The sequence below is a fragment of the Lepidothrix coronata genome, unplaced genomic scaffold (assembly GCF_001604755.1).
Source record: "Lepidothrix coronata isolate B3197 unplaced genomic scaffold, Lepidothrix_coronata-1.0 Scaffold104, whole genome shotgun sequence".
In the NCBI taxonomy this organism is placed as follows: domain Eukaryota; kingdom Metazoa; phylum Chordata; class Aves; order Passeriformes; family Pipridae; genus Lepidothrix; species Lepidothrix coronata.
In genome coordinates this window covers 1,092,809-1,120,628 of record NW_016690284.1, presented here as the reverse complement: position 1 = coordinate 1,120,628, position 27,820 = coordinate 1,092,809, and the positions used below count along the sequence as shown (strand labels likewise).

Genomic DNA, 27,820 nt, shown 5'->3' with positions numbered 1-27,820 from the left:
GGCCTCGGTTGGCTGGGACTTGCAAAGGGGAACGGCCAGAGGGGCGAACACGGGAAAGAAAGGAGGACAGAGAAAATGGTATAAAACAGACGAAGTGGTGCAGCGGAATGGGCAGAGCCGGGGATAGGCAGACCGTGGTGCCGCTGACGGCGGCGGTGTACGGACGGGACTAGGCTCGGCGTTCCCCTTCTCCGTTTCCCCGCCCTGCTGGATCATCCCCCGCCCCGGAGTGCAGCCGTGGCCGCCCTCACTGGTTCAGGCAGCCGTGCCCGCAGGGGTCTGGGACCGAGCAGCGGCCACCGAAGGAACTGCCCGGGGGCTGCTCGCCTTTCCTGAGAGAGAGAGACGAGCCGGTGCTCACACGTGTGAATGCACAACCACACCGTACGAGCGGAGGGCGTGCGGAAACAAACCCGCAGCCAGGTGTCAACTTTGGGGGCAGCCATGCCCGGGTCCCTCCGTCCCGCAGCTCCGGCTCTCGGGGCTGTACCAGCGCGAGGGCTTCAGGAGCGCGTTGGTCTCCTGGGGGGTTCACTGCTCCATCCCATATTCGAGCGCCTTCGCCCCACAAAAATAAAATACCCAAAAGCAAAGAATATATTAAAGGAGAAGCCGCGAAGGGCAGAGGGAGCGGTCTGTGGGACGCCGCACAAGCCCTGCGCTCCCCAGCCGCCCGCCCGGGCTGCGCCGCGCTAATTCCACAGCACCGGCGACATGAGGACCTCATACCTCCGGACAACTGCGTGAGTCATAAATACACGGCCCGGAGCTGAAAGCCGAGACTGTTTACAGCGACTTCGCCGCGGCCGCCGGCGAGTCAACCCTCCGCGCAGGGGCCGGTCTGCGCAGGGGTCCCGCACGCCGCACCCCGCAGCGCAGCTCCCGCGGGGCACCCGCGGCCGCGGCACCTGCGGCCGGCGAGGGGCGAGGAGGGGGCAGCCTCCCCGCCGCCTCCGGCCGTCGGTCGGTCCGTCAGTCCGTCCGTCCGCGAGAGCGCGGCGAGCGGCGCTGGGGAGGGACCCGGTGTTGGGTTACCCCGGCCCGGCCCCGCCGCCACCGCGGGGCCAAGCGGGCGTCGCGGGACTGCGCCGGCGGCCGCGCAGCCCACGGTATGTCGGGCCGGTGACTTCAGCCGGGAGATATTTGGAGGCTCCGCGGGGTCCGGTGCGGGGGGCCAGCGTGTGTTTGGGTCTGAAAGCGAATCAGCGGAGGGCGCGTCACTGCCAAAGGGCCCTATAAATCCATCTGCGGCGCCGAGTCGCCCTGGCAAAGCCCTCGCGTCCGCACGTCCGGCTCCGCGCTCCCTCCGCCCGCGGGTGCGGCGCCCCCCGCGCCTCGCCCAGCCCCGCGCCCCCGCCCAGCCCCACCGGCGCCCGGGCAGCCCAGGCCCAGCCGGAGCGGGCGCTCCCGACACCGGCCCGGCTTCCCGCCGCGCTCCCGCTTGGATGTAAGCTTTCGCCGCGACGAGACCCCGCTCTGGAGGAGAAAGCCTCGCTGTTGCTGCTACCGGCTCTACAAATCCCAGCGCCGGCCTCTGATTCTCACAGCAGGCTGAGGGGGGGTGGTTTGATTTTTTTTATTATTATTATTATTTTTTCCCCCTTCCTTCCTCCGCTGGGGTGGGGTTTTTTCTCGTGGTTTTCTTTTTTTTTTTTTTCCTTTCCCGCCGTTGTGTGAGTGTCCTAGCGGTCCGCGGCTCCCCGCGGTGCTGGACCAGCTGGCATTACAGGAGCGCTGATGTCTTCATCTGACTCCCCGCAGTTGTTGATGGAGTGTCTTTCTCAGATTTCCAGGCAGGGTCCCAAGCGCAACACCCAGCGCCAGCTTCCGCTGCCAGGCGGCGCTCCCCGAGGCTCGGGCCGCTCCCGCCGCTGCTGAGCGCGGCCCCGGGGCCGGAGCGGGCAGAGAGCCCCGCGGCGCCGCTCCTGCCGCGGGCATAGCACCTGCGGCGGCGGCGGGGGAGGCCGCCGGGGACTGTGCTGGCGGCTCCCCGCTGCTTCCATCTAGACCTGCGACCTCACTCCCCTTCTCCACACGTCTCTCCCCCTTCCCCCCTCCTTTGTGCAAAGAGGGTACCGGCGGTCGGAACCCCGACCTGCCCACATGCATCGCCCGTCCGGCCGCTCGACTCCACTGCGTTAATGTCCATCTCGGGTCCGACGAGACCAGCTCAGAGGTGAGAACGAGGCGGAGTGCGCGGAGGGGCGGGTGGGTCGGGCGGGTACTGTCCCCGGGGACACAGGGCTGCCCCGTAGCCCCCCCTTGCCTTCGGCGAGGTGCGAAGGCAGCGGCCGGCGGGGAAAGCGCGCCCCGAGCAGCGGCCGCGCCCCGAGCCCCGCAGCGGGACCGGGACGGCCGCGGGTCCCCCCGCTGCGCCTCCTGGGCCGGACACTGCCCTGTGCTGCCCCCCGGGCCAGGCCGAACCGGGGAGCCGAACCGGGCTGAGCGCGGCTGTCACCTCTGGGCAGCGGGTACGTGCCGTGGCAGACTGCGAGCAGGGCGGTCGGGGAGCGAGGAGAAGAAAAAGGGAAAAGGGAAGGGGAGAGAAGGAAAGGGAAAGGAGAAGGGAAGAGAAAGAGGACTGGAAAGAAGAAGGGAAGAGAAAGAGGACTGGAAAGAAAGAGAGAGAGACAAACAGAGAGAGAAAAAGAGAGAGAGAAAGAAAGAGAAAGAGTGAAAAAGAGAGAAAGGGGGAGAGAGAGGGAAATAGAGGGAGAGAGAGAGAGGAAAGAGCGAGAGAGAGAGGGGGGAAAGAGAGGGAGAGAGAGAGAGAGGGAAAGAGAGGGAGAGAGAGAGGGGAAGAGGGGGAGAGAGGGAGAGAGAGAGGGGAAGAGGGGGAGAGAGGGAAAGAGAGAGAGAGAAAGGGGGAGAGAGAGAGAGGAAAAGAGAGAAAGAAAGAGAGAGAGAAAGAAAGAGAGAACAAAAGAGGAAGGAGAAAAGGGAATTTAAAAGAAAATCTTGAAGGAAAGGGAAACAGGAAGAAAAGAGGAATATGATAGGGAAAGGAGAAATAATGGGGAAAAGGAAAAGGATAAGGATAAAAAGGGGACAAGTGAAGAAGAAAGAAAGAAGAAAAGGAGAGTAAAAAATGAAGAGGAAAGAGGACTGAATAGGGGAAAGGAAAGGGGAAAGGGAAGGGCCGGGAAGATGAAAGAGGAAAAGAAAGAGAAAAGGGGAAACAAAAAAGGTGAGGAGAGGAGAAGCAGAACTGAGATAAAGGGAAATGAAGATTTGCCTGTAGCACATTAAATCTGCACAGCCCAGCACCCCAGATCGGCCTGGTCCTTCCTAGTCCAGCCCAGGAATAAGTGCCCTGACACCACCCGAGTGCTGGAAAAGCACAAGGTGACCTGCCTGCCAGCCAGCGCAGGGCCATGATCACACTCCTACGTCCCTACAAACAGACTCCTGGGGCTTGCCTGCCCACATGGCCCAATACAGCTCTCTTGGGCATAGAGGAATTGGAGGCTATCCTGTGCCTCCCTTTCCCATATCACTCACTCGCTGGGGAGAGCCCATCACTTGCTATGGGAGGCTGAACTGGTAACAAGTTTTTTCCCCTACTCTGTCGTCAGGCCTGACCCAGGTGGACCAGTCTGATCCTGGAGTGCAAGATTGCTCAGCTTTGTCTCAGGACTGGCAGGGTGTGAGCAGAACTGGGGGAGCACAGCAGCTGGAAGCTAACCCTGTTTCTCCTTTCTGCCAGGGGCCCGTGTTGGAAGGAGATCTAAGATGAAGTTATGGGATGTTGTGGCTGTCTGTGTGGTGCTGCTCAACACGGTCTCCACCTTGCCCCTGCCCACCGGTAAGACGCCTCCCAAGGGGTCCCCTTCAGTGATAGAGGGACCTGAAGATGATCTCTCCCCCATCAGCCTGCTGCCTTCCTATGCTGTGCACAGTGACTGTAAGAAACATTCCCCTTTGTAGCAACTGCTGTCTGTCTTGCTAAACCTGCTTCCCTTTGTTCAGGCATCAGGGTGAGGAAAGGTTCCCCACACTTTCTGCTGCTATTTCTCTCCTGCGCAGTGTCACTGGCTTTGGTCTTGTTCCAGCAGCTCCAAACCAAGTCATTCTCCAAAGCTGGGAGTTGGCAATTTCAATGTCAATGCCCCCCGCCCACTCCAGCTCTACCTTCCAGCAGTCTTAAGATCCCTTTGGCTGAAAAACATGGCTAGGTGGGAAAGTTTATTGTATGTAGAGGAGCCGAGAGAAGGATCATACACCTCACAGCGCAGGCACTGAAACTGTTTCTCCACTGCCTCAGCCTCCTCTCCCTGGTCAGACCTGCCAGTGCTATTATTCACTGCCTGTAGCGGGCGCAAGTCCTGCTGGAGGTTGGGCTCCGTGGTGGGAGGCTCTGTACACATCCTGGAGTGCTGCTGAGCTTCATTAAATCCTCCTTGGATTCTGATCTCGAAATTAGTGTGTCCGCGTGGAAATTTACAGAAGAGTAGCTGCGGCAGGGTTAGGAGCTTGATGCAGAGCAATCCACATGAACTAACTCACAGTAAGGCAGTTTACAATCCACATGACAGATAATAATGCCTCGCTAATAATAGGTCTCTTGCAATAGCAGGTATAGGATTTTCACAGCGGTATGTGAACATTATGCTAACTCTGATGGCTTTTTAAAGAGAGAGTTAATATGACTCAGTAAGAAGTAGCAAAATGCTCACATGAATACTGGAGACATTCACTTAGCAAAGGCACAGCTTCGAGGTTGCTTCTTTTGCCCTTGCTCAGCCCTCTCTGTTTAGCCCGTTACAGGATGCAGACAGTATCCAGTAATTGGGATACATTTCCATCTCCTTATCTGGAGGCATCTTCTTTCCCTGCTGCAGCTCCAACAATGGGCAGCCCAGCTCTGTTTTTTTTCTGGGACCAGCCATGCTAACGCAGCATGGAGGCACCAAGCGTGGAATCGTGTGTCGTGACTTCACTTCAACCCCTTGCAAACACCTATCTCCTCTTCCACAGACACACATCTATGTCCTTCCCCATTTAGTCTTCTCTCTTTCCTTTTCTTGCTAGTGTTTTCCCCTTGCTGGAATCTTGCTTAGGCTGCCGCCTCTACATATCACAGCCTGGGCTCCTGCTGCTCACAGACTGGCAGCCCCTGACATCCTTTCAGCCCCTCCACACGGGGAGGTTGTCCAAAAGTGATTCCTTCCAGGGCTCCAGCTTGCCAGGATCATGGTGCTATCACACACGGTGATCTTCTTCTCCATGGTGAGCAGCGTGCTGGATAAGTGCTGTCCTACAAAAGGCAGTGATCAGCTTTTCAGGCCACTGTGCTGTTCCCCTCTGCACAGGCTTGCAGCAGTGCTGGTGACAAGAAGGGCATTAGGGGGAAAGCAGTATCAGTTAGTTTGTAGCTCTGGCAGAAGCTTCAAGGTGGGAGGGCATTAATGCTCCATTTTTCCAGAGTGATAGTATTAGTACAATGCTTGCTTTTATCTTGAAACTATTTTCTGGGTATATGATTCCTGGTGAGCTGGTTTCTCTGCAGCAGCTCAAGGGGACAGGCAGTAGAGATCCTGTCTGTTCCTAGCATCCACAACTTCTCATTGTTTCTAGTTTTGTTTTTTCCTGCAGATTCAGTAAACAAGAAGCAGGAGGAAAGACAATCTATGTTTTACTGCAGTTATGGTAGTATCAATGTACAGCCTCTTCTAGGTATCTCTGTTTCCCGGGTACAAACATAGGCTTTGCCAAGCAGAGCTGCATCACAGGTTATTACCCAGGACAGTAATTTGAAAAAGGGGTGATAGTTTGGTCTCAACCTCTTAACCCTGCAGATCACAAATAGATGGGCCTGGCTACAAGGGAAAAGGAAGGAGTGCTGTTCTTCACAGAGCACTCAGAAATTGAGGAAAACCTAGGGAATTCCTGTGGTCTTTGCATGGCAGCAATTTACACAGCACTCATGCCCAAAACTCAGAAATTCTTCTCTCACCTGGGGTTGCCAAGTTGGATGAGTCAGGGGAGACCTGCAAAAAAAGGTAGCTGTAAGAGAGAAGTGAAATACTTTGATCCACTTGTACGCTGGTTTTAGTTGATTTGAAAGTGTGTGGTGTCTGGAGAGCAGTGTTCAAACAGCCTGCGAGGCTGATCCTACCCAGGCATATTGCTGCCTTCCTGCAGCAGCAGCACTTTGTTCAAGTCACCCCTGTCAGTGTCTTTGACATATTTGTTTCTCTCCACTTACGAGTTGGTGGCATGAGCCCTTCAGCATATGAAGGGCATATAATGATGTACACAAGAGGAGTCAATGTCTACACCATGCAGACTTCCCTCTCCACTTCGAGGTTTCTCTTACAAGCACCAGGCAATGAACCACAAGCACAGAGAGTTGCTTGCAGCACCCCAACTGTCTGCTGCTGAACCTACCATATATTGGTGTCTCTGTGGATACTGTTGGTCATCTGCTTTGCTGAAGGCTTTTGCAGGAGGCAGCTCACAAAATGGTGGGAGCACCATCATGACCCATGTTGTCTCAATATGCACAGGGCAGTGTGTGGGCACTGAGCAGGACTGGATGCTGCCTGCATTCAAAGAGAGGTGCACTGCTGTTCCCTAAAACTGTCCCCTGTGTAGATTGAGGGGAGCATTTTGTTTCAAGGTGTGCACTTGTCTTATTCCAAAGAGGTTGGGTCTCCCACATACCACTTGAATCAGTAGGATTGTGAGATAAAGTCCCTCTCCAAAGGGCAGGCCAAACAACTTGCTGGAGCACAGATCTGGTTCCCAGGCCCTTGACACCTTTTTGTGTTCTCATTTGATAAAATTGCTTTCTCCGCAAAGTGCTTTGAGGTCACCTGATATTACCCTGTCCCTTTCAGATTAGCTTGAAACCTTCCTTCGTTCCAGGCTCCAGGCAGGGTCCTAACCTCCTGGGCTGATCAGGTGTAATGTGCCGACCTTTGCTGTTTAAAACAGTAATTAGAGATGGCAGAGGACTGCAACTGCAGTCTTCTGCATTTTTAAGTGGGCTGGAGGCTGGAGTGGTAGTAGCCTCCATAAATGCAGTGCATTGAAGATGAATCCAGTATTCTTAGGTGTTTTGGCTCCAATGTTCATAGGACAGCTTATTTCTCACAAAACCAAAAAATGAGTAGCTGTAGAGTTTGTAACTATTTCTTTGTTTCCCTTATGCTACAATCTGCTGGGGGAAGGACACAATTAGCTTAAATACCAACTACAAACAGAACAAATATAAACCAAATTATTATAAACTAAATACTAAGTCAGCAGCTTCAGAAGTATGACAGTGCAGAGGGAGCCAAACACTCATTTGACTTATACACAGTCAAATACATTTTGTAGCTGTTTGATGCTGTATGGACACAATCAACACATATGTGAGGACTGGAGTGTCCAAAGATCTGCAATATGATACCTAGTCTCTTGATCAAGTGAGCATCTTTACTGAGAGCTAGTGGTAAATATGTAGAATTACATGTCAAAACTCACCATGGGCTTTTCCCTCCTAATAGGGAAAATACTCCTGATAGGAGGAAAAGGTGGGGGTTTTGCATCATAACATCTAAGTTACTCTAAGGCCACTGAATGGTCATTCGTTGTTGGAGCTCCTTTGGTATATACATGCCATGGTATATGTGTGTTATACCTCTGTTAAAAATTCTTCCTGCCCCTGCTAAGGGGATTTAATGTTAAGTTACTGCACTTAGCTGCAACTTTGTCAACTAATATGGAAAGTATCTAGAATAAACAGTAATATTGTAGGGCTCTTTAAAGCAAAACCAGAATTAAATTATGCTTCCAACTGAATGGACTCTCCTTCCCTAAAATATTTATTAGGCGCATTCAGTGTTATGAACTACAACTCTCATGTTTCTGTCCAGGCTTTCCTGCTCAACACACCTATGGTGTGGCATATGTGCTTTAGCCTAAGACACCCAGAAGCTACAGAGGTAACCTGTCTGTGCACAGTAAATCCAATGCATCAGGGAGGTATCAGCCACACCGAGCAGGTGCCACACATGTCACTTGATCTCTGTGTGTCCAGCACAGCTGGTGCATCCAGCATAGCTGGTGCATCCAGCCAGTGTCAGGCCCCTGTCCCCAAGCCAGTATATATATAGTGAAGTTTGTTTGTGTGGGGATGCCCAAGTTATCTTGGCATTTAGAAATCTCAAGTACTCAAGTTTGTCTGTTCATGGGCAAAATCCTAGGAAAAGAAAGAACAGGATGGGTTTGGTTAAATTCAGAGGCATGTAGCCACAGAAACAAATTTCTCTGCAGTCTCAGGTATAAATATTGAATATACTAAGGTGAAGAGTATTCTGCAGCTTAAGGAGGGAACTACTGAAATACAAGATAGTATGATTTTATTCTCAATTTGACTTATCCTTTGTTGGAAGTTTTATTTCTTTGATGCTTTTTAAGTTAGGGACCTCAAAAATTTACCAGTGAAAGTGTGGATCCTTTTAGACATTATGCAGGTGTTTATTGATAGATAACATACCTGAACATGCTTTTCTTGGTCATCTTTCGTAAGCCTCTTTAGTATACTTTGGAAACCCCCATATTTAGGGTCTGCAGATAAAGAGCTTCAAAAGCTTCCATGAAAGGCTAAAGAACTCAGCTGTGTGAAGTATTCATCAGACTATTACTGAATTCGATGGGGGCAGATGGGCTGGCAGAAGATCCTCAGATTGATAGGTTGTAATGTCTTTGTAAATTATACTGTTCCTGATTAGGACTGCACAAAGTTTTAAAATATTTAAAGTTACAGAGGCTTCAAGAAGCCATTTGGGTCATTGGGTCCCACCCCCTACAACCTCAGATCTTCAGGAGTGGATTTCTAGTGCAAATACCCAGTCTTCATTCTCCACACACACTATCAAGAAACTGCAACATAAAACTTGTAGTATATAAGGCCAGACCCTACATAACTACATTCGTTGTGGATCCTCATATTTCTGAGGTAATCAGCTAATGACAAGAAATAAAGAACAAATACAAAATACTGCAGCATTGCCACATTCAGGATCATCAGTCATCTAAATAGGCCACTGACACATTAGTGCTGGTAGAGTGGTTGACACTGCAAAGCCGTCATTTTTACAAAACCAGCTGAAGTTTCTGATCAAGTAGTATGGTAAAGCGAACCAAAGGAATGATTTCAGTAGTTCTTGGAAATTGAGTCCTGATTACAAAGAGAAGAAAGAGAAAAGATCAAAAATATTTATCTGAGATAGGTACAAATAAAACATTAAAATACAAAATATATATTAGAATACTTTTTTTTTAAGATCAAGGACATAAAATTAATTATGTGAGGTATTTCATGTATCAACATTCTTTTTAAGGAATAAAGCCACCTGTATGAACTAGCAGGCTAGGCTGTATGTATTGGTACAGCACTTAAACTGAAACCTGCAGGTATGTTTCTTAGAAGTCTTTGGGACTTATACAAATGCTTCAAAGATTACTGGATAGGAATAGTCTTGAAAATGAGCAAACACTGAAATCCATGTATTTGTTTTCCTGCTGGGATGGGCAGTGTTACAGCAGTATGCCAAAACTTCTCAGGTGGCATGTTCTCATGTATTTAGAGGCAAGCTGGTCATATCCCCTCTAACTAACAAGCTATGTACAAACACCTGAACTATCTCTGCTCCCATCCCAATCATATAGAAGATTTCTTTGGCAAAATCAGCCATTTCTCAGGAAATTTCTGGTAGGGAGGGAGTATCCAGTGGAGCAGCTAGGAAGGAGCTTGCTCTTCTGAGCACTCTCCAGTGCTGTCTGGCAGGTTGTGGTCCACGCTTCTCAACACGAGACCTTCTGCAGCAGAGTACAGAGCACCTGCCCTAGAGCCAGGGACTGATTATTATAAGAATAACAACAGCATTTTTCAATCTGCAGTATCAAAACCTTCTCTATTTTTCCTTTCATAAAGACATGGAAATGCAGGTAGTGAAAGGAAACAATGGAAGAACACGTCATTTATAGATCAGATCAAATCTGATAAAAGTGCATATTGTCACAAGAGAAACATCAGCCATGGTTTTGCCTGGACAGCTCTGCTTTACTGCCCCAGGGAAGAGACTGGAATAGGGTCTCTTCAGGGTCCCTTTCTCCTGCTTTGCGACCTGTGCTTATTCTTTGGGAACACCCCTAAAACCCAATGAGAGATGCTTTGTAAGAGCACAGGCAACCCAGTAAGAGCTGCTGTTACTGATTTAGGCATGCTCTTTCCATTTAGTGAATTGGCACTAAAGAGGGGCTGGTTTACTGATGTGGGGTTTTACTGATGTCATGTGAGGGCTGGGCTGGATCATTTTTGCACCAGGGATGCTGAAGATAATTTCTTATTACTACTATCAGTATTTTTTCCATTAAAACCTTTGTGCCATGCCTGTTAGCTGACTGTGTGTGTTCTTGCTAACAGAGGTCACAGGTTTTTGGGTCCTGCTCATACATACTCATTTGAGGCCCTTGCAGGGTTTGAGGCTCTCACTTAATGAAATATTAAGTGTAAACTCAATTACACTGGAAGCTGGATATTTACTCAGCATAGTATGGAGTTGGAGGGATACAAGGGGCACATACAACAGGTATGTGTCTTGCCAAGGTTTGGCTCGTGCTCAATAAGTGGCTTCAGTCAGGGCACTGCTAGTTTTTCTTTTTCCCCCTTATGCTGTAACTTCTTCTGATACAGAGGTGCTTGTGGGTGCTCATGTACCCACACCACCCTATTTGATAAGGCCCTAGTGCAGACAGGCTCCTGACAGCGCCTGCAGGAGCTGCCACAAAACCTCAGGGGCAACTGCTGAAAAGCCACCTGCTCTGTGGTGCCTCAGAGCTGGTGTTTCAAAGCTCTGTGTCAGGGGTAAGACTACATCCTTCTGTTGTTCCTCTGCTGCTTTACTGCCCGGTGAAACACTCCTTTGCCCACCCCAGAGAGGCCAGAGGAGGGGGTGGACAGAGGAGTGTAACCCACCAGTGAGCAGGATCCTGTGAGCAACCCATCTGGACTGAGTGAAGAACAAGGAACTCTCATGGACAGGTCAGCTTGCAAGGCAACTTCCTCTGCTTCACTCAGTTCATCTGACCTTGCTGTTTCCCCCTACTCTCAGGGACTTCCCGCAGCTGTCGGCAATTGTGATGGTTCTGTTGTTTCCCCCTTTCTTCTCTTGGTGGAAACCAGCATTTCTACCTGCAAGAAAGCAGGCAAAGAACAGGAGGGGAGGCACTGCCAAGCATGGCAGTGTGACAATGCAAAGGACTCTGTGGATTTGTCATTATGACCAACACTTGGAAAGCAGCAGGGTTAATTAGTGAGCTGCTAACACAAAACTTGACTGCTCCATCAGGGGCAAGCACATCAGAAAGGTGGATTCTACCTCATCGTACCTAAGTGGCATGAGTCTCCCTGGAGTCATCCACCAGGTTACTTAGCACTCTGCCTTGATGAGAGACAAGTGACACCAGTGAGAGGCTCCATTTCTAAGGGCTCCCTGAGTCTGAGAAGAGAATGCAGCGTGGGAGCTGTGTGGGCTGGGAGTGAGGTAGTGATACAGAGCTGTATTAAACATTTAAAGATGAGCTGACCCTGCTGTGTTTGATGCTCTGTTTCCTAATGGATACAACCACCTGGTTTCCATTTCACTTTTAGCCCCATGGACTTTCATGCAAGGCATGAAAGCAAAGTCATGCCTCAGAGGTAGTATTTTAATTTAATTGTTTACATACTGGAAATCTTTCAGTATAACTACTTTCTACACCTACCTTTGCTTTGATGCCTGCATATAATAGGCTTTGGATTTTTTATGAAAAATATTTAATTTTCAATAAAATAAATGGTTTATCCCCACCACAGTTGGTGTTCTTTTACTTTGCAAAGCAGAATGATCATCACATTAGTAATTTTAACTTGGCTAAGTTTGCACTTCCACAAACAGATCACTCCAAATCTCTCCTAAAGTATGTCCTTGTGGTGTGAGATAGAGAGATTCTGTGTTCAGACAGGCCATGTCCACTATAGTAAGTACCTGAAAACAGTACTAGAAAGCAAGCTAAATGCAAAAATAATTATTGAATAAATGGTATAAGAAAGTAGTCTTCATAAGCAACAAAAAAATGAGAATGATTCACTGCACTGACTGTTGGAGACACACTAGTTGACTACTTCCCGGTAGCAAATGGCCTAAGAGGAAATGTCTTTGTGAATGTAACATTGGAGGAAACTTAAAAAATAACCAGGGAAGAAAAGAATTAACGAAGGTCCCAGATTAAAGTACTAGAACTGCTTTTGAAAAAGGGCCATTTGATCCTAGTGCAGATCTGAATCTGAATTTTCTAAATATTGCTTACCATTGTAATGAGCTGGATTAAACCCCTGGAACTTTGAAACAGTACTTTAGAGTCTGAGTGCTGTTGTTTGAACTTCTCTAATTGAAAGACTGTGCTTTAGTTAAATATCCTTGTAATTTAATTCAATGTTTAGTCTGATGTTTTGATGTGGTAGCTATACACTGCCATAAATGCATGCATAAAAGCTACAATCTAAAAGAAAAATTTTATCGTGTTTGTATACCTTTTTGACTTCTATTACACCACTATAACTCAGGAGATGCAAAGTGCCAAATGATGTGGCATTGATGTGATTATATTTTCCTGAGATCCGTATGGAAAGCTATTCTATAATGCACGGTTTTAAATAACTTAAAATGAGATCACGAGAGTTGAAATTAATTAAAATTGAATGAGAGTTTTATGAGATTAAAAACAACAAAAAAAGGAAAATCCACCTATATAAATTATTATTTTGCAACTTATAGGATTTAAGCTTTTCTTGACAATAAGAGACAGCATGATCAGAAGAGACTGTAGTTAGTCTTTTAAATCCATAACCAGGCACCAAAATGAGTAACTAGATTCTTTTTCTCAGAAACTGAAGATCCATCTGTTCCCACTGAAATCAGTTTGTGGTCAAGTAGAGGCAGAGGGTTGCTTGCTCTACCATGCTGGGTTATGCAACTGCGTGTGGGGGACTATTTGGCTTGATAGTGAAATCAAAGGAATAGTTGTACAAGATGTAATTGTGATCACATTTAAACAGACAGAAATAAATTTTCCATTTTTACTTAGTGGAGACTGTTTTTTCGAGAACAGGTTGAGTTTGGTTTGGATATTCATTTCAACCTGTTTTATGTAGAAGTCTATCAGAGCACTGTATAATTTAGTCTCCTAAAAAGCCCGGGGATCAGATCCCAGTCCTGCTGTCACATTATGTCTTTAATTAACTGAAAATGCAAAGGCAGGCTCTGGGAGGTTGCAGAGGGGAAGATGCCCAGAGGAAGTCACATTTCTCGGCATGCCCAAAGCAGAATGCTGGGATGGCTATCTGCAGGGGCTAGTGGGGAGTGCCATGGCTGTTTGGCTTCAGGATCCTGCACTCATGCATGCTGCCAGCTCTTCCTGTGCCCAGGGAACAGTGACTGTGTTGGGGATGGGCAGATCAAAACTTCAGGTTTTGAGAAGCATCAGTGAGGTGAGAATTTCAGTTTGTATTGCAGAGGGATGTTCCTAACCTGGGAGACTGGTCTATGATCTGACTGTGCCCTAAATGTTCAGAAAGCAAGCAAACAGCTTGCAAGCAGCAAGGAAAAGATGCACATATTCTTGTGTTGGTTGTTCTTATGTTTCATTTTTTATTGTTTTTAAGTTAGTTTTTAAATTAGTATTTTAAATGAGCCTTATTTCTTCTCTTTTTGACTCCTGATATTCTTGACATCTGGTACTCACCAGCTCTGTCCCCAGCCTGATCACTGTACTGGATTTCCATGTATATCTGTCTTGTGACTTTTCACTCCCTGCTGTTTTATTAATTTTTCTGGTCATGGGAGAAACTCCTCACAGATCAAGAGTCCCGTTTCAGCTTGACATGGGAGACAGAGAAGGTGCCCAGAGGCAGACTGGCACTTGAACTGCCATCAGTACCCACCACTCTTGATTCTCTGGCCCTAGAAAACAGACTCGTGCTCTGGTTGCAACCAGAGGAAAAGGCTCTGTCTTCTCCTGCCTGGGTGGTCAGGTCCTTGGCACAGAACTGAAAGAGGGAGCGTGGAAACAAGGTGCAGAAGAGTGACCTGAATGGAGCAGGACACACAGGGTGGTTGCAGTTCCCACAAGTACTGCTGCCTACCTGTTATGACCCACCCCAGTAAAAGGGGAGAGGGTAACCCAGGTTCTTACCAGTAATTCCCTTGGGGTGGATTAGACTGAAACGACACTGAATAATTGGTGTCTGAAAACATATATTGGTAAGGTTTATTTTAACAATTTTGTATCAACAGGTATGCTAGCACTTTGGGTGTTGTCATATAACAATGTGACATAGATATAACCTTTGAGGGGGGGAGAAAATGCATAAATCATTAACCGTTTCAGTCTCTGACACTACCCCAGGATCCTACCAGAGGCTTGCTAGCAAAAGCATCTGCACATGTCCATACACAGACTGCCTCCAAGGGACTTCCCTAGGGAGCCAGACAGTCAGGAAACAGCTTTCAGAATTGTGACATAAAACCCAGATGAAACCTCATTACTTCATTCCCATCTTGTGAGTGATCATGGCACCATAGTTTAAGTGGGGAGCTCAGCCTGTCACACTGCCCCAGTGGGGTCTGTGAGGCATTCTCCCACACAGTGAACAAGACACAGAGAGGCCATGTGTTCCCTGAGGCAGGATTTTACATTTCCAGGACATACGTTCCTTTCCTTTGGGAAACACCTGCCTTGAGGTGCATCATATGTATGAGACAAGTTTTGCAAACTTATATGGAGCAGATGCTGCTCTGGGCTATCCTATCTTGTCCCATCCCATCCTGTACCATCCTGTCTGATCCTGTACTGCCCCCTCCCATCCTATGCTGTCATAGGTGACTTTTGATTTTTAAATTCTAATTCCTTCACACCCTGGAGCCTAGGACCAGGGACTACTGCTCAGAGATCTTTACTGCACTTATTCCATAATATCTGAGCATCTTCTTCTGGCACGTTGCACAACATGACAGGCATCTGTCACATGTTTGTTTTCTCAGCTTTTCCACCAGAAGGCAAGTGTTGTCAGTAAACCAGTTTGTTTTGAAAAAATGTGTGTGTATAATTAGGTGTATGTGTGTGTGTGTGTGTGTATGTGTAAATGCAACACACATACACACACATGCAAACTGTGTATCTGCTTCTCCTAGGGGTGTGAAATCCCCACAGAAAGCTCTGTTTGCTGTACAGTCAAGTCAGCGCAGTCCATGCGGTATGAGAGAAGCAAAGCTGTTGTGAGACTATAAACATTTTCTAAACAATATTGCAGACAGAGGAGTAACAAAATATTCCTCAATGGAGTGGCTTTATTCAGGTTATTATGCCAAGATAGCCTCATGAGTGCAGTGATGTTCCCTGGCCACTGAATTTGTCCCGGCACCCCCCTTGCTGCCAGCAGCACTTACCACAGTGCAGAGACCAAACAAGTGCTCAGCACGTAGTGTCTGTGGTGCTGAGAGGCCTCAGCATCCCTGGAGCACATCTAGCAAGTGCCCATCAGCATGAGGAGGTCCTGCTGCCAGCCTTCTCCACCTTCCCTTCTGTCCATTAGCCTTTTGTACTGTTTAGTCCTTGGTCAGTGGTTATTGCTTATTCATGTGTGATGTCTGGTGGTAGGTTCCTTAGCACTTACCTCTACTGCCTTGTTTCAACCCATCACACCTGGTGTCAGTGCTGGTGTTTCCACTTGATTGCTCCAGGTCCTATTTCAGCAGGTTTTTGCAGCATTTTAGAAGGTTCTAAGACTTCACACTCATAGTTATTGGACAGCTGACTATCCCTACTGAGTCAGGACTGGCACCTAGGCATAGGACTAAGGCAAGTTTCCTTTCACTCCTGGTTGTCAAAGTTTCCTCCAGACCCCTATGACCCTCTTCTAGAGAGTGTTAGTAGTCACACTGATTACACTGATTCACTAAGCAGCAGAAAATCAGTTGATTGCAGGGGTTGGAGGTGTTCCTAAGACAGTGCTAAATTATAGAAGCAAGTTTGGGGTACCTTTTCAGTGCAGTGTAAAGCTACCAAAAGTGCATCACTGCTCTGTTCAGGACTAGTTTGGGGCTCCACAGGCAGAGGGGGTTGTTGCTTACAGAAACCTTCAAAATCTCACTGAGTAGACCAATAATGCAGCTACCATTGTGTTGATATGGTGTATCCATATAACCTGTAACAGCACATGTTGTAGGTGGGCAGACACTGAAAAGGACCAAGAGGTCCAGCACATTTTCTCAAGGGGAGCTCTGTGCTCACTGTTCCCACCAGTTTTCTTATATCACCTTTTATCACCCTACTATCATGCCTTTTGTCTCCTCTGGTGATATAATCTCCAAATACTGGGGATCACTGCAGGAGTCCTATTGATAGATTTGAATATCTGTAGGGGATAATTTCCAATTCCCTGGGCTAAAAGGAAAGTCCACCCTGGAGACAGAAAATTTGAATTCATCTTACTCATAGTGCTGGCATTCTTCCCACTGAGTTTCCCAGGTATCTCCTGGCGTTGCAACAAAGGATGAGCTGAGCAGGGATACCCAGCTCCACCAGACACAGCTTGGAATAGTTCTTGCATGGTTTGTGTTAGAGCCTCAATAAGATTAGCAGAGTGAGTCATGCCGCCAATGACCCCATTTTCTGGGTGCATCTAGCCCATGCGTGTAGGTTGGGTTCTTCTAGCTGGATCTACTTTTTGCCTTACTGCTCCCATCTTCTGCAGTGTTGACACCCCATGCCTGCATTAGCAGCATTGCATGGGGTTCTTCTGCGGTGTGATTCCTCCACCTGAAATGTCATGTCACTTAGCACACAAAATGCTCTCCCTTGGTAGCATTAAATCCCTTGGTGCAGCTGGGGCAGTGATCACCAGGATAGATGTCAGTGTGGGCTTTTAGCAGGGACACAGTCCACCACATGGGCTTTTCCTCCTCTTATCTACCACACCCCGGTGTATACTTGGATTCGCTTGGGCAGGACAGTGCTTGAATCCTATAGCTGTCAGATTAGTATTTAGCCAAAGGAGACTCCTGCATGTAGCACTCTCACAGGGGTAGGTGGTATTTTTGCATCTGAATTGCAAGCAGTTTAAATGAGGTGTGCCTAGCTGGATTGTTGTCTCTTCAGGGAATCCACAGTTTCGTTTCTCCCTTCTTAGGTGAGGGACACTTAGTCCCCTCACTGCACTGGCAGTGTACCAAGCTTGAGATAAGTATGAGGCTGAAGGCTGCAAAAAATAACCTCCACATATAGGTTGGTTTTCCCTGTGAAATTCTCCTGTCCCCTTCCTGATGGTTGATCATTGCATGCATTTCGTTCATATGCTTCCCTGACTGTTGTGTTTCACTCTCCATAGCCAAGGTGTCATTGTGTCCTACTGTTGCTACAAGGGTTGGGCTGGGAACATGTGACAGAGATGTGGGCTGGGGGAATGTCCCAGTAGTGTCAGAGGGGAAAATTGAAGGTGAGAGTGGAGAATGGCACAGTTAGAGCCATCTACTCAGGGTTACATCCTTCCCTTATTGGGTTACGAACTAAGAAACCTAGTTTCTGGATAAGAAATCTAGAAACTACTCAGTCCCAGAGCAACAAGTGCCTTCTGCCAACTCCTCTCCATCTGTATCTGTGCCAGGGCCAAACTTGTACTTCAGCAGTGAGGGTTAGGTCAGCTCCATGTCGGTCATCTCTTTTGATTGAGTCTAACAACAGGCCTTCCCCTCCTTCTAGCTCACGTATCACCTTGACATGGATCTTGCTCAGCAGGGCAATATTCATATGGTGTAGGCAGACCAGGCTGTTCTGCAACAGAGTTGAGTGGTGCATCCAATGGACACATCCATCCAAGCAACCTCCCCCAGTAGGTATGGCTCACAGTGGATATTTTGGTCACTGCTACAGAAACAATGACAGAGTGAAAGAAGGTTGCACTTACCACTGGTGCCGCAGGAATATGGGGCTGGGTGCAGGGCCCTGCCTTGTTCAAGTTTCACATAGCTGTATAGATAGCAGCCATCCCTCCTTCATGTCTTCAGACAGCCACTGATGTGTGAGATTGTTGTCTTTAGCATGGATATCTGTAAAACAAAGTATAATTCACTTTTTTCAGTTCCGAACTCTACAGTTTGTAGCATCCCACTTCCCTTGTGTCATCCTCATTATGTGAAGTGACAAGATTTCCAGTCTTCATTATCACCATTCTAAACTATTTTGCTGGATCCACCCATTGTTGCCGTGGGAGTTAGGTGCTGAAAAAATCTCCCGGAGCAGTTAATTAGGGGTGAGATAAGAAAGGGTTTATTTTGCCAAGGCAAAGATGTTACAAGACGCGCGCAAGCAGTGCCTGAGATGTTACATTTTATAACACCATCCATCCAATCCCAGATGTGTCCACCCTGTGGCCTTTACTCTGGACCGCCCCGGGTCCACCCCCTGAAAATGGGTCTGGGGGCTTTTCGGGACCCTCTGTTCATCCCATCTTCATCTTCATCAGAGCACAAAGGGTACATAGTCACCCAGTTTTTGACCATGTTCTCTGGTTTAGGCCAAGATACAAGCATTCTCCAAACAATCTGGGCCTTGCCTTGACAAAAGACTAAACATTTCTGCTGTATTTGGGGGTAGGAGTGATATAGGGAGCATAGAATGGGGTAAGAGGGTTAAGGAATGTGTAAACTAAGGGTGCTAGAGGGAAAGGGACAAGGGATGAAGGGTCGCTGCTTTTAAAATCTACTTATAAAACTTATAAGGCTTACCAATATTAGAAAAATAAAAAAACATTAGGGGCTTAAGGCATCACCATGAAAAACCGTATACTTCTGATCTGTCAGTGTTTTGCTTTAGTGGGAGGCCTCTGGGGCGTGGCTGCTTCAGGTAGTGGTCCATGTTCCTCCTTACATGCAGATGCACTCTGTTTCAGCAGGTTTTTGCACTAACTGAGTTAAGATCCTGCTGCCTCTGTATTTGGTGCTTCTACTGACAAGATGAAGGTGCACCTTTGCTAGACAATGAGAGACAGCCTCCTGTCTCCTGCTAACAGAGTCCATGCCACCACGTGTGAGCTGGGTACATGTGTTGCCTGGTCACCCATCAGGGCTCTTGTTTACGATGCTCATTAGGGAAATGTGCTGCTGAGCTTTTGCCTAAGGAGCTGTTCCTACCTCAGTAGGAGCGACCACTTGGTGGGAGCCTTCATGGCTTAGTGAAGGTACCAGGCCCTAGCCAGGTGCACTGCATTGGATATTACCTCTCTCCATGTTTGCAGTTCCTGCAATATTTGTATGAGTCCTAGAGATGGACTTCTGTTGTGTGCAGGGCCAGGGCGATACTGGTCTTTTATGTGTTAGGTTATTAGGAGTTAAAGATGAAAAGAAGCTTTCTCTTAGGTCTTACTGCAAAGGAAGCAAGTCTTCCAGTCTTAATTTTCAGCACAGTGAATGAGAAAAAAAAATCCTCCTTAAAGAGGTTCATTCTGCTAGTATCAAAACATTTCATTGACTTCATCATATGGTTTACTTGAATAATTTATCACTGATAGAATATCTATCAGGTGAAAAAATAAATAAATTTAAAAATAACTTTTTGTAGAAAGAAAATGTATTAATAACATTTACCTTGAAAATTAACATAATCTTCTATTCTGATCTATTTCTACTCAGCCTAATCCTCATTTTGTGATACAAAATACTTACATGAGACATTTTCAAAAGCTCTGAAAATAATTATCCTCCAGTAGCAGCAAAAAGCCAGGCATTCAGCCAGGAATAATATCTCAGCCTGGTACCCCAGGAAATTCCTCCTTCTGTCATGTCAACCTTATTGAGGGGTGGCTTTGGCAATACTAACTGCTGCTGGTGTGAAAAGACAACAATTAACAATTATAATCACAAAATTGCTTTAAAGAAATCTCTTCCTTTTCATGCTTTGCTGGGAAGAATCTGTCACCTCTTTACAGCGGTTTCATCTACCTATTAACTAATATTCATATCATGACACGCTTTTCCTTCCCTCTGTTTCAAGAGGGCTCATTCAACACTGGAAGATGTGCTGAAGTGCTACCAAGCAACAGCAGACACCTGCAGAGATACAAACATACCTCATTTATTTTTCCCCAAATGAGTTTCCATGATGATCTAAACCATCTCAAATAATCCCTGCTGTCTGAGGGTCCTGGGCATGTGCTCTGAAGTGATGGACAGAAAAGCTTGCCTATATGTAATATTTTTGAGCCATGAATAGACAAACTTTATAACAATTGATGTGTGACAAAGTCTTTTCTCTCTTTCCCAAACAGCTAATATGCCAGAGGATTATCCAGATCAGTTTGATGAAGTAGTGGACTTTATTCAAGCCACTATAAAAAGACTGAGGAGGTCACCAGATAAACAGACTCCGATTTTTTCTAGGCGGGAGAGAAACCGTCAAAACGCAGCGACAAACATAGAGAATTCCAGCAAGAAAGGAAGGAGGAATCAAAAGGGCAAAAATCGAGGATGTGTCTTAACAGAAATACATTTAAACGTGACTGACTTGGATTTGGGATATGAAACCAAAGAAGAGCTAATTTTCCGGTATTGCAGTGGATCTTGTGATGCAGCTGAGACCACCTATGACAAAATTTTAAAAAACTTAACCAAAAAGAAAAAACTGGTCACTGACAAAGTGAGGCAAGCTTGTTGCAGACCCACAGCCTTTGATGATGACCTATCCTTTTTGGATGATAACCTGGTTTACCACATACTGAAAAAACATTCCGCAAAAAGGTGTGGATGCGTCTGACAGATGCTTGCCAGAGGCGGCACCAGTTTTCCATTCCTACTACACTGCAAAGAGAGGGACCAAGGTTCCCAGGGAAATGTCTGCTCAGAGTGGAGAAAAAAGGACCAAGAACACAAAATGAGGAGCCATGAGAGCCTGGGAATGGGGGGACACGAAGCAGAGTAGAAGGATGGAGACTTTTGATATCCTATGGGGATTTTAGATAAAAGCTCAGGTGGAGATGCCGATGGATGGATGGTGTGCACGCTACCTTTCCTGTTTGACTCAGTCCACCATCAGTGAGACTCAATCCATGAGGAACGTGCTTAAAAACACAACCCTACCATACCACGCTGTGTTGTAGTTATGCCATGATATACCAGTTATACCAAGAAGCTTAGCAAAGAAGTAGGTTAGGAGTACCTTACTAATCCCCTGTGCCCTCAGCTCTACTGAAAGACACATTGTGCTACTGCTCATTGGAGGGCAGTTCCTGAGTGCTTAGGACAACTCCTAAGCTATAATAAGATTAACCTTGTAAGTAAGATGATATTGGGCAAATGTCAGAAAGACCAGGCTCAAGTTTTCACAAAGCAAAACAGTTCTGCTTAGTGGCTAAGTTTGGTTATTTCCATCTCGTGTTTCTTCCTTGAGTGCAGGATTTCATTTTTCTGCTACCTATGAAAACAAGTTGAGTTTTTAAGCACTTCTTCCTAGTATAGTAAGAGAAATAACAAGCCCAGCCTACACAAAATGCGTTTCTTTAGGTTTACAAAGGACTAAAGTCACTTGCGTAACTACATTTCTATTTGGTCATTGTGAGTGAGCAGAGACTACTTGATGCAATGCATCCCTTCAGAGACATAAATATACAGAAGATATTTATTGCAATTAAGTTATTATTATTTATTACAGTTCAGTAATGAGTCTCCTTATTTATTAAAGTGTCTTTCAAAGGTGCCAAAGTAGATGGCACTTGGGGATATAGAGAGACAAAGACGTTGGGAACAACGGTCCATGCTTTTGATTGAAAGTGTTAACTTGAATGCAAAAAATCACTTACTTTACCTTTTTTTTCCTTTAAACAAAATCTTGATTATGTTCACAAAAGGTAGTGCCAAAGCCTGCAGCCCTTCTTCCTATTCAATAATCCTTTAGCAAATTTCTGCAGTCAAACATGTGCAGGAGCAGCAATGGCTCTGGACGAGTGAGGGTCGCAGAACTTGGCTCGACATTAGCAATTTGTTAGAAAAACTAATTTTAGTCATATTTTAAATGTAGCCACATTTTTTTCTCACACTTTATGCCAACTGACCTCATATAACTATTGACAAATGGAAAATAATCACATTTAGCCTTATAATTTCTTGTTATATTTATTTAAGCTTTTCCTTCCATATTTCCATATAGAAGAGGTTAAGTTCCTCTTACTAGTTAGCCCTGGATTTAATATAGTCTGCAAGTAAACAGTTGTGTTAAATAACCAGAGTGTTTTGTATAATTTGCTGGAACATTACAGGATTGTACCCATGCAGCAGAACAGTCCGAGTTTCCTTAGGACGAGGGAGGTGGTGCAGCAAAGGTGTTCACACGTGACCGCTAATGCAAGCTCTCATTCTGGAGACATTTTTTGCAAAGGAGCAGGAGTACAGGTCACTAGACATACCTGACAACTGGTGAAGCATCAACTCCCACAAAAACAACATGAAAAAAAAATTCCTACTGAAAAAGATGGTCCAACCGTTTATCTCAAGCCTGCAATGGCTCTCCGTACTCATTTTGCCCCGGGCCCCTTGGGGCACCACTAAGGAAGGGTCTAGAGGTCAAAAAAGTCCAGAACAGGCATAGAAAGATGCACCAGGTGTATGGCATATAATTCATCTCTGACTTCCACTGCTTTCCTGGGCGGATGGAGGCTGGCCCCAGAGAACCACCCGCAGGGTCTGTTCTCACACTGCCAGGGAGACACCTTACCCTCCACACTGCTCAGGGGTGGTGACACCACCAGCACTGGCATGATGTGGGTACTAAAAGCCTGCCAAGCTGAGGGTCAGCTGCGCTGCTGTGCAGCTGATGAGTGACAGTGCTCAGAGGTGTGCTTTCCCTGGCCCCAGTTGCTGAAAACAAAACTTGCCTCAAAGCATTTTCTGCGCAGCTTGAAGAGGCTGCAACCAAAGCAAATCTCTATGTTCAAAATACAAAAGGGTAAAGTTTGTGATTTTTTTTTTTAATTTTTTTAGGGTATTGTTTTTTTCTTTTTTTTTTCTTAGGTTGTTGGTTTTTTGGGGTTTTTTTTAGTTTTCAGACCTTACTGAAGACAGGAGTGTGCTTCTCTGGATTTTTTTACTTCACCGGCAATTATATGTCTCAGTCATTTGTGTTAATCAACCAAAGTTCTCTACAGACTTTATTTTTGTACAATATTCATTTTATAACTTTTTACAAAATAAAACTCATTTCTATTGTTACCTGATTGTTGCTTGTGCTTCCCCATTGTACCTCTTCTAAGTTACAGCGTTGCCCAGTTCCCAACCTGCATTAGGTGATGCTGAGAAGCCAGCAAGTCCTCTGCAAAGTGGAGCTTTCTTATCTCACCAGCATGTTTAGTGTGGATCCGTAGCTTCTTGGCAGAACATAACGTTGTTGGGTGACTGCAATAACTGACTTGAAAATGCACGGTAAGCAGTGACAGTAACCCACCCAGTGGCAGGCTTGAAGGCTGGGGTTACTCAAGCTGTCCCTTGCCCATATGAGGCTGTAGTGTCTTCGTGGTGGCCTTGGCTATGCATGGTTGCTATTCCTGCACTTGGAGGAAATTTGCATTTTGCATTGCTAATCCAGGCGTTACATCAGTTGGACTAAATTCCATCCATTTTGGCAGTTCTTTTTCCTTCATCTTTAAACAGGAAAATAAAACCTGAGGAATTTTTTTTTTCCACCATCATCACGGAAAAGATTAGGATAGGTTTTATGGCTGTGGCCAGCAACATTTTCTCAACTGTTTTGTGTTAAGTGCTGCAATTCCCATCACACATAAGAGCCCATAAACGCACGCAGACTTACAGGGTTCAACGCCGGACTCTGTACTCAGACTTCTACAGAGAGGAAGAGGGAGCATCTGAGCAGCGAGCCAGAGAGCAGGAGATCAAACACTCTTAATGGGCAGCATATGGATGCCTTGGTTTCATTTGTGCTGACGGGGGCCATGCACGCAGCTGTATCCCAGCTGCTGGAGTGCAAAGCAAAGCTTACAAGCCCTGCCTTTGAAGCACATGGTACTGAAGGCATTCCTCCTCACATGCCACCACCTCCACCCCTTGTAGCAGAAGCCCATCAGTCCATCCATGACGAGCAAAAGCTGCACACATTAAATGTTTGGTATGGGAATGAATTGCAGCTTCACATTCAGAGGAGATGGTGCACTTTCCCAAGAGTTCAAGGGAGTGTCTTCGTAAAACACAGCTGTGAGATGCTCTGAAGTTTAATCTCCAGTCTTAGAGCCCAAACCTTCTGTCTGCTCTTGCATGGACAGGGAAGCACAAAGCCAATGCAGAAGTCTTGCTTGGCCTTATCAGAGGCTTTGAGTGGGTCAGGAGCAGTATTGCTTACATGGAGCTGTTTCACCCTCCTTCCCCAGCCTTCCTGGTGACAATGATATTGGAGAGAACAGATGGGGCTTTGCTATTTCAACTCCAGGCTCACCACTCCTGGGCTGGCACCTTCAAGCTCCTTTTCTGGTTAAAGTGAGGCTTGTGGTATTTTCCTGGCACCTTGCATGCATTAAAGCAGCTTGAAACCTTCAGCTGTAAACGTTCAGCTGTAGATTGTGTAAAAGATTTCAAAAAGGACTTAAACTTTCATTTGTTACTAGGTAGTGCCAGCACTGGGAAACATTATGTTGCTGCTTGAGTAGCAAGGACAGCACTACCCTGGGTTCGTTCTGGATGGATAAGACATGTCCCAAACTAGACAGATTTTTTTACAAGAGAGAGGATGATCCAAACACCATAATTATTTACACTTACTCAGCACAATCAGGAGGACATTAGAAGTTTTATTACTTGACATCTTGATAAGTCGTTTTTATTTCTTTTATAATTTTGTGTTGGATTTTGTTGGATCAGTTCGCATTCTGCTGCCAGACAAGAATGGTTGGTTAGACACTTGGGACAAATTATGAATGTCTAAGGAAAAAGCAGGCATTTTAAAAGGAGGGCATATTTAGTGATGCAACTTGGAAGTCTGATCCTCAGTGAGTCCCCTTCGGCAGAAGGGATTGCAGCCATGTGCATTTCCACTGGCAGTGTCACCTACAGACAGGGCATCGAGAGAGAAACTGTCATAACAGCAGGTCCTTCTGCCATCTCTCCACAATCTCCATCCCACAGCTCTCTGGTGCTGCTTGTCTCAGTACAAACAGGATGAGTTTGATTTTAGGTTTTTTCACCACTTCCCGCAAAAGGGGAGAAAGGACAAAAGCAGCCAGTGCCTCGGTCTGTAGCAGCACAGGAGGAAACCAGAAGCAACCTCGATCCTTGCAGTCTGGAGGGCTAAACAAAAATATAGAGGAAAATATCAGGATGAAGAAAACAAATGGAGCTGACACATTGTATAAATAGGTCTTCAAATGTCATGCATGGCTGGAACAAAGATGTTTTGTTCCAAAGCAAGAGACAGCTTGAAATGGCTCAGTAATACACATTGAGAAGTTTGCTTATTTGGAACAGAGCTCTTCTAATGAAAAGGTTAATTGTGTTGCAATGGAAAAGAAAAAAGGCATAGCGGAGGCCAGGCCTGCACTCCTCACCCTAACAAAATTTCCCACTGGTTCAAAGTGAAGATTTTCTATCACAAACATCACAGATCTGAACTACTAACATTCCAATAAATTATACAGTAGATATATTCACGGGTCAATAAGAATAACTAAATAAACCATACATTCCAGCAGCACTAATCCCACTGGCTTTTAGGCAAGTTGCAGCAGCATCCAGAGAGAAACATGGTACTCAACTCAGCCTGAAGCAGGGAAGTTTCCTTGAGCAGGCACCAATCACCAGTACTCAGGGTCGGCACCAAGACATCTTCACTTGCTATTGGCTTTTTCATTTTGAAACTGCAGCATTTTATTCACTTTTCCCCAAACGGTTCACTCACAAGTGAAGTGAAGAAATGGCAAATAACACAATGGGCTTTTGAAGGCTGCAAAGGGCTGCTGTAATTACCCACAGGGCTGACACTTTGTCTGCAACTTCTCCAGCTTTTTGACAGCAATCTGAGCCCTTCCACATGTGGAAGTTTTCTCCTGTGCCCCAAACCCTTGATTTCCTGTCTGCTGGCACACTGGATGAGGAAAGCTCCCTTATCTGTCACCCCAGGGAAGGTACAAGCATCAGTCCCCAGTCCAGAGTTGTACACCTTATCCCCAAGTGGTCCTGGCAGGTCTAAAGCCACCCACATCCTCACCAGTACTACTCCATTGACTGTTGTGGAGTTACTCCAGTTTCATAGGCATGTAAATAAGTATATTGAACCTGTTTACTTTCCTAGCAATATTCACATATGATTAGAAAGACTGAATCCTTACACAATCCCCCTACACTTTCTATTTCTGTTTCATAGAATCATAGCGTGAATTGGGTTGGAAGGGACCTTAAAGACGATCTCATGCCAACCCTTCTGCCATGGGTAGGGATGTCTTCCACTAGAGCAGGTTGCTCAGTGCACAACCTAACATGTCCTTGAACAGTTCCAGGAATGGGGCACCACCAGCTTCTCTGGGCAACCTGTTCCAGTGTCTCACCAGCTTCACAGTTAAGAATTTCTCCCTAATACCTAAGTCTACCATCTTTCAGTTTGAAGTCATTCTGCCTTTTCCTATCACTACATGTGTTTGTAGGAAGTCCATTTCCAGGTTTTTTGTAAGTTTTTAGGTACTCTTTAAATACTGGAAGGCTGCTCTGGGTTCTCCCTGGTGCCTTGTCTTCTTCTGGCTTTAATAACCCCAGTGCTCTCTACCTGTCCTCACAGAAGGGGTACTCCAGCCCCCTGATCATCTTCATGTGTTCTGGGGTTTCCAGAGCTTTAACACATTTCATTGTACTCTGATCATGTTACTAATTCCTCTTTTTTTCCCACTGGCACTCAACCACAGCTTTCTCTTCTTTGACTGTCTTATGACTCCCACATTAAACCCTGGCTTCACAGATGCTGTAAACATGTCCCATAATTCTTATTTCAGGTTAAAATCATTCCCCTCTGAGATCCAGACAGGGGTCAACAGGCATTTCTTGCTAGCATACAGTATTATTTTTAACAGCAGTTTCAATCTGAGGATTAAACATTTCCTTTAAAATCTCACAGCTTAGAGATCAGTTTTGGATAACTCTGTATTTTGAAAGATACAGAGACTCCTTTCCTGCAGGACTAGGCAAGCTCTCTGGGGATGAAAGTGGCTGCACAGACAGGGCAGGATGAAGATCTCTCAGTACCCCATCTCTCGCAGTGTCCCGCAGCTGAGAAAGGAAGAAGTAGACTAAAACAGCAAACTGGGAGTGGTATTTTCCCTGAAAACCCCACCCCAGATCCAACAATTTGCAGTTCAGAACATTCTGAGCCAGATGTTTTATCAGTGTCCAACAGTCCTTGGCAGGTCTGTCTCGCTGGGAAGGTACCCAACATCCTCCTTTGTGAATTAGAGCTCCTCTGAACTCTGGGGCAATTTAATTCTGTGCAATGCAAGCAAGAGCTTCTCTGCTGGCACTGAAACTCCATTTCATCGGTGGCCTACTCATTCCTGTGTCCCGATGAGTTGCCAGATCTCCTCCACCTTCATAGTGGATCTGTCCAATGTTAGGAGCTCTTATATATCTCACTATCCGTGTGTCTTTTAACTCTCTTCCAAATGGACCACATTCCTCCAGAGGGGAATGTGTCCCCATTAGGATGCTGGATAGGAGCAAACCCTGGATTTCCACAGAAGACCATCAATATTTTCCTT

General features: G+C 46.3%; 1 protein-coding gene across 1 annotated transcript; it reads left to right on the top strand.

Moving 5' to 3' along the window:
- Positions 1–2,149: 2,149 nt before the first annotated feature.
- GDNF (glial cell derived neurotrophic factor) lies at positions 2,150–23,288 on the top strand. Its single transcript, XM_017823591.1, has 3 exons — positions 2,150–2,176; positions 3,707–3,904; positions 20,357–23,288. Exons 2-3 carry the CDS (start codon positions 3,733–3,735, stop codon positions 20,839–20,841), a joined length of 657 nt encoding a protein of 218 aa, XP_017679080.1. The 5' UTR covers positions 2,150–2,176; positions 3,707–3,732; the 3' UTR covers positions 20,842–23,288.
- The last annotated feature ends 4,532 nt before the right edge of the window (positions 23,289–27,820 follow it).

What these genes read in the sequence shown, in the direction of transcription:
- GDNF (XM_017823591.1), top strand. Translation starts at nt 3,733, where the DNA reads ATGAAGTTATGGGATGTTGTGGCTGTCTGTGTGGTGCTGCTCAACACG. An exon ending in CTATGCTGTGCACAGTGACT is followed by an intron (nt 3,905 to 20,356) that starts GTAAGAAACATT and finishes TTTCCCAAACAG; the next exon opens with CTAATATGCCAGAGGATTAT.